General features: G+C 51.3%; 1 protein-coding gene across 1 annotated transcript in view; it reads left to right on the top strand.

The window, feature by feature from the left end:
- Positions 1 to 2,701: 2,701 nt before the first annotated feature.
- The window catches only part of barx2 (BARX homeobox 2), a 57,934-nt gene continuing 46,328 nt past the window's right edge, over positions 2,702 to 14,307 (top strand). Inside the window, exons 1-2 of the mRNA XM_068054318.1 lie at positions 2,702 to 2,882; positions 7,852 to 7,854. Coding sequence (XP_067910419.1) covers positions 2,702 to 2,882; positions 7,852 to 7,854 — 184 coding nt within the window. The remainder of the gene's footprint in view (positions 2,883 to 7,851; positions 7,855 to 14,307) is intronic.

Below are 14,307 nucleotides of genomic sequence, written 5' to 3'. Positions count from 1 at the left end.
TGGTTCAGTTCCCCCGGGGTCTAGTTCAGTTTCCCCGGGTCTGGTTCAGTTCTCCCCGAGTCTGGTTCAGTTCCCTCGGGGTCTAGTTCAGTTCCCCCGGGGTCTGTTTCAGTTCCCCCGTGTCTGGTTCAGTTTCCCCCCGGGTCTGGTTCAGTTCCCCCCGGGTCTAGTTCAGTTTCCCCCGAGTCTGGTTCAGTTCCCCCCGGGTCTAGTTCAGTTCTCCCCGGGTCTGGTTCAGTTCCCCCCGCGTCTAGTTCAGTTCCCCCCGGGTCTAGTTCAGTTTCCCCAGGGTCTAGATCAGTTCTCTCCTGGTCTGATTCAGTTCTCCCCGGGTCTGGTTCAGTTCCCCCGGGGTCTGGTTCCGTTCCCCCGGGGTCTAGTTCAGTTCCCCCCAGGTCTGGTTCAGTTCCCCCCGGGTCTGGTTCAGTTCCCCCGGGGTCTAGTTCAGTTCCCCCGTGTCTGGTTCAGTTTCCCCCAGGTCTGGTTCAGTTCCCCCCGGGTCTAATTCAGTTTCCCCCGGGTCTGGTTCAGTTCCCCCCGGGTCTAGTTCAGTTTCCCCCGGGGTCTAATTCAGTTCTCCCCGGGTCTGGTTCAGTTCTCCCCGGGTCTGGTTCAGTTCCCCCGGGGTCTAGTTCAGTTCCCCCCGGGTCTGGTTCAGTTCCCCCTGGGTCTGGTTCAGTTTCCCCCGGGTCTGGTTCAGTTCCCCCTGGGTCTGGTTCAGTTTCCCCCGGGTCGGGTTCAGTTCCCCCTGGGTTTGGTTCAGTTCCCCCGGGGGTCTGGTTCAGTTTCCCCCTGGGTCTGGTTCAGTTTCCCCCGGGTCCGGTTCAGTTCCCCCTAGGTTTGGTTCAGTTCCCCCCAGGTCTGGTTCAGTTCCCCCTGGGTCTGGTTCAGTTCCCCCGGGGTCTAGTTCAGTTCCCCCGTGTCTGGTTCAGTTTCCCCCAGGTCTGGTTCAGTTCCCCCCGGGTCTAATTCAGTTTCCCCCGGGTCTGGTTCAGTTCCCCCCGGGTCTAGTTCAGTTTCCCCCGGGGTCTAATTCAGTTCTCCCCGGGTCTGGTTCAGTTCCCCCCGGGTCTGGTTCAGTTCCCCCCGGGTCTAGTTCAGTTCTCCCCGGGTCTGGTTCAGTTCCCCCCGGGTCTAGTTCAGTTCCCCCCGGGTCTAGTTCAGTTTCCCCAGGGTCTCGATCAGTTCTCTCCTGGTCTGATTCAGTTCTCCCCGGGTCTGGTTCAGTTCCCCCGGGGTCTGGTTCCGTTCCCCCGGGGTCTAGTTCAGTTCCCCCCAGGTCTGGTTCAGTTCCCCCCGGGTCTGGTTCAGTTCCCCCGGGGTCTAGTTCAGTTCCCCCGTGTCTGGTTCAGTTTCCCCCGGGTCTGGTTCAGTTCCCCCCGGGTCTAGTTGAGTTTCCCCCGGGGTCTAGTTCAGTTCTCCCCGGGTCTGGTTCAGTTCTCCCCGGGTCTGGTTCAGTTCCCCCCGGGTCTAGTTCAGTTCCCCCCGGGTCTGGTTCAGTTCCCCCCGGGTCTGGTTCAGTTTCCCCCGGGTCTGGTTCAGTTCTCCCCGGGTCTGGTTCAGTTCCCCCGGGGTCTATTTCAGTTCCCCCCGGGTCTGGTTCAGTTCCCCCTGGGTCTGGTTCAGTTTCCCCCGGGTCTGGTTCAGTTCCCCCTAGGTCTGGTTCAGTTCCCCCTGGGTCTGGTTCAGTTTCCCCCGAGTCTGGTTCAGTTCCCCCTGGGTTTGGTTCAGTTCCCCGGGGTCTGGTTCAGTTTCCCCCTGGGTCTAGTTCAGTTCCCCCCGGGTCTAGTTCAGTTTCCCCAGGGTCTAGATCAGTTCTCTCCTGGTCTGATTCAGTTCTCCCCGGGTCTGGTTCAGTTCCCCCGGGGTCTGGTTCAGTTCCCCCGGGGTCTAGTTCAGTTCCCCCCAGGTCTGGTTCAGTTCCCCCCGGGTCTGGTTCAGTTCCCCCGGGGTCTAGTTCAGTTCCCCCGTGTCTGGTTCAGTTTCCCCCAGGACTGGTTCAGCTCCCCCCGGGCCCAGTTCAGTTTCCCCCGGGTCTGGTTCAGTTCCCCCCGGGTCTAGTTCAGTTTCCCCCGGGGTCTAGTTCAGTTCTCCCTGGGTCTGGTTCAGTTCTCCCCGGGTCTGGTTCAGTTCCCCCGGGGTCTAGTTCAGTTCCCCCCGGGTCTGGTTCAGTTCCCCCTGGGTCTGGTTCAGTTTCCCCCGGGTCTGGTTCAGTTCCCCCCGGGTCTGGTTCAGATTCCCCCGGGTCTGGTTCAGTTCCCCCCCGGGTCTGGTTCAGTTCCCCCCGGGTCTGGTTCAGATTCCCCCGGGTCTGGTTCAGTTCCCCCCGGGTCTGGTTCAGTTCCCCCCGGGTCTGGTTCAGATTCCCCCGGGTCTGGTTCAGTTCCCCCCCGGGTCTGGTTCAGTTCCCCCCGGGTCTGGTTCAGATTTCCCCGGGTCTGGTTCAGTTCCCCCCGGGTCTGGTTCAGTTCCCCCCGGGTCTGGTTCAGATTCCCCCGGGTCTGGTTCAGTTCCCCACTGCCTCTCAGCCAGTGTGTCTGGCCTGAGGCTGCAGGAAGCCAGTGATTGACGGGCCGCCTGTCCCTCCATGGCTTGTGAAGATCCTTATCGGCTGCTTTATAAAGGAGTGCGGGTGGAGCTCCCGGACTGAGAGCTGGAGCTCAGCACACTCTTCACAAGTTCCTGTCCCGGGCCACTCGCCATGCAGTGTCCCGCCGAGCGGAGGCTCACCTTCCCCGGGCTGGACAAGCCGAGGAGCCAGCGCTACAAGACTTTCATGATCGATGAGATTCTGGCCAAGGAGACCCGCGGGTACCTGGAGCTGGCCCTGGGCTCCCGACCCGGCTTCATCGCCCGCCCGCAGGCGCTGCACTCCTGCCCCGGTACGAACTCTTTATCTGAATGTCGAGACTTCGCTGTGTCGCGATCTGCACTGCCGACTCGCTTCCCCCGTCCCTCTCCCTGTTACTGTCCCTCTCCCCACCCCTCTCCCTCTCCCTGTCCTTCCCCCTGTTGCTGTCCCTCTCTCCAGCCACATGTTCCTCTCCCTGTCTCTCTCCCTCTCCCTCTCTCTTGTCCCTGTCTCTCTCCCCTGTCCCTGTCTCTGTCCCCCACCTCTCTCCCCTGTCCCAATCTCCCGTCCCTGTCTCTCTCCCCTGTCCCAATCTCCTCTCCCTGTCTCTCTCCCCTGTCCCAATCTCCTGTCCCTGTCTCTGTCCCCCACCTCTCTCCCCTGTCCCAATCTCCCGTCCCTGTCTCTCTCCCCTGTCCCAATCTCCTCTCCCTGTCTCTCTCCCCTGTCCCAATCTCCTGTCCCTGTCTCTGTCCCCCACCTCTCTCCCCTGTCCCAATCTCCCGTCCCTGTCTCTCTCCCCTGTCCCAATCTCCTGTCCCTGTCTCTGTCCCCCACCTCTCTCCCCTGTCCCAATCTCCCGTCCCTGTCTCTCTCCCCTGTCCCAATCTCCTGTCCCTGTCTCTTTCCCCAGCCTCTCTCCCCTGTCCCAATCTCCTCTCCCTGTCTCTCTCCCCTGTCCCAATCTCCTGTCCCTGTCTCTTTCGCCAGCCTCTCTCCCCTGTCCCAATCTCCTGTCCCTGTCTCTCTCCCCTGTCCCAATCCCCTTTCCCTGTCTCTATCCCCCACCTCTCTCCCCTGTCCCAATCTCCCGTCCCTGTCTCTCTCCCCTGTCCCAATCTCCTCTCCCTGTCTCTCTCCCCTGTCCCAATCTCCTGTCCCTGTCTCTCTCCCCGGTATCTCTCCCCTGTCCCTTTCTCCTGTCCCTCTCCCCGGTCTCTCTCCCCCACCTCTCTCCCCTGTCCCAATCTCCTCTCCCTATCTCTGTCCCCCACCTCTCTCCCCTGTCCCAATCTCCTGTCCTTGTCTCTCTCCCCAGTATCTCTCCCCTGTCCCTTTCTCCTGTCCCTATCCTGTTCCGCTGCCCCTCTGCCTTGTTTCTCTCTCTTATCCCAGTGTGGAAATGGACAGCGCTCCTATCTTGGGGAATGAGACAGTTCCATCCATCCACGAACTGTGCATTTTGCTGAATTAGTAACACCTCTGAATAGACACATCACTGCAGAAAGTTTAACTTTCTTACCAGGGTCAATATTTAATAGGAGCTTGTCTTCCTGTTTAGGGATTACTCTCCAAGGAGATCCCAACGGTTTGGGACAAACACCAGGAAAAATAATCAGGAGATTTTGACAGTTATCTCATTAGCCCTCAAAATATCAGCTAATAATATCCTGCGCCAGTGCCAGTGTGACTGCACTCAGCGTCCAGCATTGCTGCACCTAGTAACCCGTGCCAGTGATCAGAATGACTGTACCCAGTGCCCTGCAGTGGTTAGCAGTGTGACTTCTGTATCCAGTGCTAGACTGTCCGTGAGTGGAGTGTCTGTACCCAGTGCCAGGTTGTAGGTGAGAGTCTAGATCATGAGACCAATGAAAAGCACAGAATGAATACAATGTGCTTAACTGAAAAAGGTTTAGTTTTTTTTTAAAATTCCCTCCGCACACTGATGTTCCCTGTACACCATGACTAGTTACAGTTCAATTAGACACCTAACTTTGCAAAATACATTGTTTTCCCCATATCTTCTAGCTTCCCTTTCAGTGGATACTGACTATTGGTACCACAGACACTGACTCTCACTGGGGTACAGATTCCACAGACACTGACTCTCACTGGGGTACAGATTCCACAGACACTGACTCTCACTGGGGTACAGATTCCACAGACACTGACTCTCACTGGGGAACAGATTCCACAGACACTGACTCACTGGGGTATGCGATCCACGGACACAGACTCTCACTGGGGTACGGGATCCACAGACACTGATTCTCACTCGGTTATGGGATCCACAGACACTGACTCTCACTGAGGTACAGATTCCACAGACACTGACTCACTGGGGCATGGGATCCACAGACACTGGCTCTCGCTGGGGGTACAGGATCCACAGACACTGACTCTCACTGGGTCGGTGGGCCGAAGTGCCTGTTTCTGTGCTGTATACCTCTATGACTCTATGACTGTCACTGGGATACAGGATCCACAGATACTGACACTCACTGGGGTACAGATTCCACAGACACTGACTCTCACTGGGGTACAGATTCCACAGACACTGACTCTCACTGGGGTACGGGATCAACAGACACTGACTCTCACTGGGGTACAGATTCCACAGACACTGACTCTCACTGGGGTACAGATTCCACAGACACTGACTCTCACTGGGGTACGGGATCAACAGACACTGACTCTCACTGGGGTACAGATTCCACAGACACTGACTCTCACTGGGGTACGGGATCAACAGACACTGACTCTCACTGGGGTACAGATTCCACAGACACTGACTCTCACTGGGGTACAGATTCCACAGACAGTGACTCTCACTGGTGTACAGGTTCCACAGACAGTGACTGTCACTGGTGTACAGGTTCCACAGCCACTGACTGTCACTGGGTCTGACTCTCACTGGGGTACAGGGTCCAAAGACACTGACTCTCACTGGCTATAGGTTCCACAGACACGACTGATTCCGGAGGATACATGTTTCACTGGCTCTGACTATTGCTGATTCGTTTTCGGATCCTCTCCCAAGTGAACATTTTTTTTCTGTGTGAACCAAGAAATTGAGTGTTAAACAATCTCGATAACAGTAGAGAGCATCAGAGGAGACCCGGATCCTGAGCCTAATTGAACAGAAAGTTCAGTCATTCTGGGAACTGATTCTGCAGTTCTGGAGATCTGGGAGCAGATTGTACTCCCCCTGGATACGGGCTGCTCATGCTGTTTACACTCCTGGGGTTTCTGTGACTTTTGAGGTAGCGGGGGAGGGGTGTTTGGGATGTCAGTGACATTGAATGTTTGCTTATAGATTCTATAGAGCTGGATTGATGTGATTTGATATGTTTTTCTCTCTGGAGGCTATCTCCCATATTATTCCATCTCTGACTGGTGGGCATCACCCAGACAGGAGAAAGACCTTGCAAGGATGACCACAGCACTTCACAACCAATGAAGCACAGGTGAATGTGGTCACTGTTGTAATGTTAGAAATATGGTGGCTAACTTTTACACACCAAGACCCCACAAACAGCACTGTGATAATAACCAGACAATCGGTTTGAGTGATGTTGGTTGAAGGATAAATATTGTCATGAAAGCGGGAGAACTCCCCAGCTCTTTTTCATACGCGATCTTTTGCATCCACCTCAGGAGGGTCAGACAGGGTTTAGGATTAACATTTCATCCGAAAGACGGCACCTCCAACAGTGCGGGAGATCACACCCATGTGATCTTGCTGCCCTGTGTTGATCTGACCGTGTTGAGGGTGGAGGGGGTTAGGAAGTGGGGGGTGTTTGATCCTGTGGGGAGGGATTGATCCTTTTCGGGGAGGGGGAAATTGACCCTGTTGGGTTGGGGGGTGTTGAACCTCTGAGGGGGGAATTGATCCTATTGGGGGGGAATTCATCCTGTGAGGGGGGGATTGAATATGTGGGAGGAAATATTGATCCTGTGGGAGGGAGTTGATCCTGTGGGAGGATTGATCCTGTGGGAGGGAGTTGATCCTGTGGGAGGATTGATCCTGTGGGAGGGAGTTGATCCTGTGGAGGGGGTTGAACCTTTGGGCGGGGGGTTCCTGTGGGAGGGGGATTGATCCTGTGGGTGGCGGGGGTGATCCTGTGGGTGGTGGGGGTGATCCTGTGGGTGGTAGGGGTGATCCTGTGGGTGGCGGGGGTGATCCTGTGGGTGGTGGGGGGGGTGATCCTGTGGGTGGTAGGGGTGATCCCGTGGGTGGTGGGGAATGAGCCTGTGGGTGGTGGGGGTGATCCTTTGGGTGGTGGGGGGGGGGGGGTGATCCTGTGGGTGGCAGGGAGTGATCCTGTGGGTGGTGGGGGTGATCCTGTGGGTGGCAGGGAGTGATCCTGTAGGTGGTGGGGGTGATCCTGTGGGTGGCGGGGTTGATCCTGTGGGTGGCGGGGAGTGATCCTGTGGGTGGTGGGGGGTGATCCTGTGGGTGGCAGGGAGTGAACCTGTGGGTGGTGGGGAATGATCCTGTTGGTGATGGGGGGTGATCCTGTGGGTGGTGGGGAATGATCCTGTGGGTGGCGGGGTTGATCCTGTGGGTGGCGGGGAGTGATCCTGTGGGTGGTGGGGGGTGATCCTGTGGGTGGCAGGGAGTGAACCTGTGGGTGGTGGGGAATGATCCTGTGGGTGGCGGGGTTGATCCTGTGGGTGGCGGGGAGTGATCCTGTGGGTGGTGGGGGGTGATCCTGTTGGTGATGGGGGGTGATCCTGTGGGTGGTGGGGAATGATCCTGTGGGTGGTGGGGGGGGGTGTTGCTGTGGGCGGTGGGGAATGACCCTGTGGGTGGTAGGGAATGATCCTGTGGGTGACGGGGAGTGAACCTGTGGGTGGTGGGGAATGATCCTGTTGGTGATGGGGGGTGATCCTGTTGGTGGTGGGGTATGATCCAGTGGGTGGTGGGGGGTTGATCCTGTGGGTGGTGGGGAATGATCCTGTGGGTGGTGGGGGGTTGATCCTGTGGGTGGCGGGGAGTGATCCTGTGGGTGGTGGGGGGGTGATGCTGTGGGTGGTGGGGTATGATCTAGTGGGTGGTGGGGGGTTGATCCTGTGGGTGGTGGGGAATGATCCTGTGGGTGGTGGGGAATGATCCTGTGGGTGACGGGGGGTGATCCAATGCTGGTCCAGTTTGTGGCACTGAATGTCACTGCAGCCACACCGCCGTCTGGTCCACTAGAAATTCAATCTGCTGCATCCTAGTGTTGTATTTTGTTGAATTTCATGCAGTCGGTAAATCTGTATCTGCTGTAAAGCAGGTCACTGGGTGGCGCAGTCGATTCACTTACTTGCCCTATTGCCTCTGGTTTATCCAGCTCTATTCTCGTCCTGGCTCCTGGACTCTCGATAAAGAGCTGCTGACTCCTGCTCGCCCCAAACAGAACTGAAATGGCCTCTGGAGAAGTGGCTTTGCCTTATCCAATATTCTCAAGGGCTATTTGTTTTATCAGCTGCTCCTGTGTCATAATCACTGGGCTGAGCTAGTTCAGTATGTCAGCAGAATCAGCCACCAGCAGCCATGTGGAGAGAGTGGATGGAATAGCATTTTAAATGCAGGAGGACAGTGGGAGAAGGGAGAGTTGTGAGGCACGGGGGGGGGGGGGGGGGGTGGTGGGGGAAGGTGTGAGGATAAACACAGGATAGGGGCGCACAGAGATTGTAGACTGAGTTCACTGCCCAGTGAATGGGTCACAATACAGAGCTGCCACATATTTGACCCTGAGCCTGGTATGGGTAATGTAGCCAACTGTTGTACCTGATGCAGAAAGTGACCATTCTGTGAATGGTTCTGATACACACACAGCTCAGCTGCACTGGGTGCTTCCCTTTTCTTCATGTGGCAGTTTTTCCCCACTCCTATCTGTGGACAAGGATATTCCTAAATGTGAGCAATGTTGCTGAGTATTGGATGAGTTGGGGGTGCAGGGGCTGGGCACACTGGGAACTGGAGTCACTGGATGACCTTCAAGGTGTGGGGGCAAAGTCCAACTCTCTTATGGTGGTGTTACAGTCAAATGAGGAGGGGTTGAAGGACTTCCCTTTTTTCCCTCCTTGTTAGATCACAATAGGTTTAATTCTTTCTTAAAGTGGATGTACTGGCCAATTCAGTAGGTGTCTGATTACTTACTTGCTATAATCATAACAGGAACCAATCGGACAGGTTTTCTTGAGTTAATAAAGAAAGAGATTAACTTTATTATACCTAAATGGAAATAATAAAATAATAAACAAGGCGCCAACTTTCATTCTCACGCACACACTAGAGGTTTACACACCCAAATATAGGTTACAGAGTGGGGAAAGGTAGATAGGTTGAGTTAGAATCCATAAAATAAGGTATACAGTTTGTGGAGTTTGGTGATTCAGCTGGCTTCTAGCTGAATTCGGTGGTCCTGTTTGAAGAGGTAGATGATTGGTTCAGTAAGTCTCTTGGAGATAGCGATGCAGATGATTTCCTCCAATGGGGTTTCTGATTGTAGACGGAGTGTGCAAAGGTGGTCAGTCAACAAGCAGGATTTGAAAGCTTTCAAGCTGGTATGGGGAGAGAGAGAGATATATATATATAAAGAGAGAGAGGGACCCCCACTTAGGGTTTGCTCATGTCAGAGTCCAGTTCTCTTCTGCTGCAGAGGAAATACTAGCTTAAAACCACAGATGGGGAGGAGCTTGTCACATGAGAGTCACTCAGTGATTCAAAACATAGCTGTTAGCAGTATTTCTCCCTTGCAAAAAAGAACAAGCAGTTCCTTTAAACTTCCTGGATTTTGATTCTTGCTCGAGAAATAGCAGACAATTTGTTTCCCTCCTCACAAATATTGCAGTGTAGGATACAGTGTTGCAAATTAGGTAGCCAACTTAAGCTGCTATCAAAGTCATCTTTTTTAAATGTATTTTTTAAAACGTCCTTTTTAAAAACAATACAAATTCAGATCTCCAGTCAGTGGATTAAAGAAAATTATCATTCAACAAAGCACATTAGCATAATACCTCCCCACCACGCAAAATGAAATGACAACAGGAACATTTAATTATGAGGCCACAAATTAAAAAGAAACTGTACACACACACTCATCAGTCTCACTGTCATAGCCATGCTCTGGTTTAGTTTTTCTTTATCTGGGATTGCGCACATGCACAACTGGAGAACTCCAACTGCTTTGACTGGGCTCAATCAGCTTGTGCTCCAGCATATACTGAATTTCCTTGTGTATTTCTACAATATCTTCCTTTTTCAGTTTCTCTATATCAGTGAACTCAACCCTGGATTCAAAGTTGTTCGTAGAAACATAGAAAAATAGGAGCAGGAGTAGGCCATTCGGCACTTCGAGCCTGCTCCGCCATTCAATGTGATCATGGCTGATTATCCAAACTCATAACTTTGTGAAGATGATCCAGTGCTTTTTGTATATGTTGTTTCCTGTGTTTATCCAGCCTGGCCCACAATTCCCACTCAGTTAGGATACTGAACTTGCAGTCATCACCACCATCACCACACTCCTAATCTGTCAGAAAAACCTTTTTGGGCGTAGGATTTTCCTTTGGCTTATCTGTGCTGTCCTTTAGAATTTAAATCTTTAATTTCTAGGTCTTCAGTCTGAATTTCCTCCCGACCCTGGGTCAGTTTCCTGGGACCTAGGTGATAGGGCTTTTGTTTTATGGGAGGCGTCTCTCCTACATCCACATGATGTATGTTAGGGTTGTGCACCCTGGTTTGTCCTTGCAGATCTCTTTAAAAGCTGTGAGCAGCCTTGTTAGGTCTCCTCCCTGTTCTACGTTTAAATAGGAGAGTACGGTGTCTAATTTCCCTAATATTTCAGTGTTAGCTAACCAGATGGTAGGGGATTTGATTTGGGAATCCTCCAGACCTTCCTCTAACTCGTCCTCACTGTCCCTTTCACCCTCCTCTTTCCTGACTGCCTGACAGACCTGTGCTTGTTTGTACCCTTCCCGGTTGTGGTACCATTTTAACATATTGATGTGACACAGCCTTTGCTTTTTTCTACGATCTGGGGTGTCAATTATATAATTCACCTATCTAATTCTCTTTATTACTCTGTACGGGCTATTACCAATACAGGGAGAACCATTGAAAACCTGGCTACCAGTATCTTCTCATCATTATGGATGTGGCTGCTCGATTTCCAGACGCTATCCCTCTAAGAACTATACATAAGAACACATGAATTAGGAGCAGGAGTAGGTCACTCGGCCCCTCGGGCCTGCTCCGCCATTCAATAAGATCATGGCTGATCTAATTGTAACCTCAACTCCACATTTCCACCTACCCCTAATAACCTTTGACCCCCTTGCTAATCAAGAATCTATCTACCTCTGCCTTAACTATCTCTGCTCTACTGCTCACAACCTACCAGCACTTCATAGAGTCATAGAGTTATACAGCACAGAAACAGGCCCTTCGGCTCATCGTGTCCATGCCAGCCATCAAGCACCTAACTATTCTAATCCCATTTTCCAGCATTTGGCCCATAGCCTTGTATGCTATGGCATTTCAAGTTCTCATCTAAATACTTCTTAAATGTTGTGAGGGTTCCTGCCTCTACCAACTCTTCAGGTAGTGTGTTCCAGATTCCAACCATCCTCTGGGTGAAATTTCTTTTCCTCCAATCCCCTCTGAACCTCCTGCCCCTTACCTTAAATCTATGCCACTTGGTTATTGACACCTCCGCTAAAGGAAAAAGTTTCTTCCTATCTACCCTGTCTATGCCCCTCATAATTTTGTATACCTCAATTATGTCCCCCCTCAGCCTTCTCTGCTCTAAGGAAAACAACCCCAGCCTATGCAGTCTCTCTTCATAACTGAAATTCTCCAACCCAGGCAACATCCTGGTTAATCACCTCTGCACCCTCTCCAGTGCAATCACATACTTCCTATAATGTGGTGCCCAGAACTGTACACAGTACTCCAGCTGTGGCCTAACTAGCGTTTTATACAGCTCCATCATAACCTCCTTGCTCTTATATTCTATGCCTCGGCTAATAAAGACAAGTATCTCATATGCCCTCCTAACCACCTTAAGTACCTGTGCTGCTGCCTTCAGTGATCTATGGACAAGTACACCAAGGTCCCTCTGACCCTCTGTACTTCCTAGGGTCCTACCATCCATTGTATATTCCCTTGCCTTGTCAGTCCTCCCAAAATGCATCACCTCACACTTCTCAGGATTAAATTCCATTTGCCACTGCTCTGCCCATCTTACCAGCCCATTTATATCATCCAGTAATCTAAGGCTTTCCTCCTCATTATTTACGACACCACCAATTTTCGTGTCATCTGAGAACTTGCTGATCATACCTCCTATATTCACATCTAAATCATTAATGTACACTACAAACAGCAAGGGTCCCAGCACCGATCCCTGCGGTACACCACTGGTCACAGGCTTCCAATCCCAAAAACACCCCTTGACCATCACCCTCTGCATCCTGCAACTAAGCCAATTTTGGGTGCAATTTGCCAAATTGCCCTGGATCCCATGGGCTCTTACCTACTTGACCAATCTCCCATGCGGGACCTTATCAAAAGCCTTACTGAAGTCCATGTAGACTACATCAACTGCTTTACTCTCATCTACAGATCTAGTCACCTACTCGAAAAATTCAATCAAATCTGTGAGACATGATCTCCCCCTGACAAAGCCATGCTGACTATCCTTGATTAATCCCTGTCTCTCCAAGTGGAGATTAATCCTGTCCCTCAGAACTTTTTCCAATAGTTTCCCTACCAGTGATGTTAGACTCATTGATATGTAATTACCTGGTTTATCCCTGCTACCCTTCTTGAATAATGGTACCACATTCGCTGTCCTCCAGTCCTCTGGCACCTCTCCTGTGGCCAAAGGGAATTTGAAAATTTGTGTCAAAGCCCCTGCAATCTCCTCCCTTGCCTCACATAACAGCATGGGATACATCTCATCTGAGCCTGGGGATTTATCCATTTTTAGGCCCGCTAAGACCACTAATACCTCCTCCCTTCCAATGCTAATTTGTTCAAGTATATCACAATCCCCCCTCCCTGATCTCGACACTGTCATCGTCCTTCTCCATAGTGAACACAGATGAAAAGTAATCATTTAAAACCTCACCTATGTCCGCCGGCTCCACACACAGATTACCACTTTGGTCCCTAATGGACCCTACTCTTTCCCTGGTTATCCTCTTGCCCTTAATATACTTAATAAAAGCCTTGGGATTTTCCTTTATCTTGCCCACCAGTGTTTTTTCATGTCCCCTCTTCACTCTCCTAATTACTTTTTTAAGTACCCCCCTACACTTTCTGCACTCCTCTAGGGCCTCTGCTGTTTTCAGTGCTCCAAATCTGCCATAAGCCTCCTTTTTTTCCCTTATCCAATCCTCTATATTCCTTGACATCCAGGGTTCCGTGGACTTGTTGATTCTACCCTTCAACTTTAGGGGAACATGTTGGCCCTGAACTCTCACTATTTCCTTTTGAATGACTCCCACTGATCTGATGTAGACTTTCCTACAAATAGCTGCCCCAATCCACTTTGGCCAGATCCTGAAATTGGCCAATTCCCCCAATTCAGTACCTTTATTTCTGGTCCACCTTTGTCCTTTTACACAACTACCTTAAATCTTACAGAGTTATGGTCAGTACCCCTGAAATGCTCCCCCACTGACACTTCTACCACTTGTCCTGCTTCATTCCCTAAGATTGGGTCCGGTACCGCCCCTTCTCTTGTAGAACTTTCTACATGCTGGCTCAAAAAGCTCTTCTGAATGCACTTTAAGAATTCCACCCTCTATAAGCCTTTTGCACTAAGACTATTCCAGTTGATATTGGGGAAGTTGAAATCCCCTACTATTATTTTTATACCTCTCTGAGATTTGCCTACATATCTACTCCTCTATCTCTCCCTGACTGTTTGGAGGCCTGTAGTACACTCCCAGCAAAGTGATTGCCCCCTTTTTGTTTTTAGGTTGTACCCATATGGCCTCATTTGAGGAACCTTCTAAGATATCATCCATCCTTACTGCAGTAATTGACTCCTTGATCAATAGTGCAATGCCATCTACTCTTTTACACACCCCCTGTCATGCCTGAAGATTCTATACCCTGAAATATTGAGCTGCCAGTCCTGCCCTTCCCTCAACCATGTCTCCATGATACCAATAATATCATATTCCCATGTGTTAATCTACGCCCTCAGTTCATCTGATGAAGGGTCACTGACCTGAAACATTAACTCTGCTCCTCTCTCCACAGATGCCACCAGACCTGCTGAATATTTCCAGCATTTCTTGTTTTTATTCCTCAATTCATCTACCTTAGTAGTAAGACTCCTTGCTTTAAAATAGATGCAATCCAGCCTTGCATTATTCGCATGTGCCTTTACAGGCCTATATTTGCTCTGCTTTCCGGACTGACTTAGTTTCTCTTCTTTATTTGACTGTGCATCACCCCCTACTGTACCTCCACTCTGTATCCCATCCCCCTGCCAAATTAGTTTAACCACCCTCCCAACAGCATTAGTAAACCTCCCTGCCAGGATGTTGGTCCCGTTCTGGTTCAGGTGCAACACGTCTGACTTGTACAGGTCCTACTTTCGTCAGAAACAGACCCAGTGATTCAGGAAACTAAAGCCCTCCTTCTTGCACCATCTCTTCAGGCACACATTCATCCACTCTATCCTTCTATTCCTATACTCACTAGCACGTGGCACTGGGAGTAA

This window comes from Heterodontus francisci, chromosome 22 (genome assembly GCF_036365525.1).
Source record: "Heterodontus francisci isolate sHetFra1 chromosome 22, sHetFra1.hap1, whole genome shotgun sequence".
Lineage (NCBI taxonomy): Eukaryota > Metazoa > Chordata > Chondrichthyes > Heterodontiformes > Heterodontidae > Heterodontus > Heterodontus francisci.
Note: the sequence above shows the minus strand (reverse complement) of the source record. Positions and strands in the feature narration are given on the sequence as shown.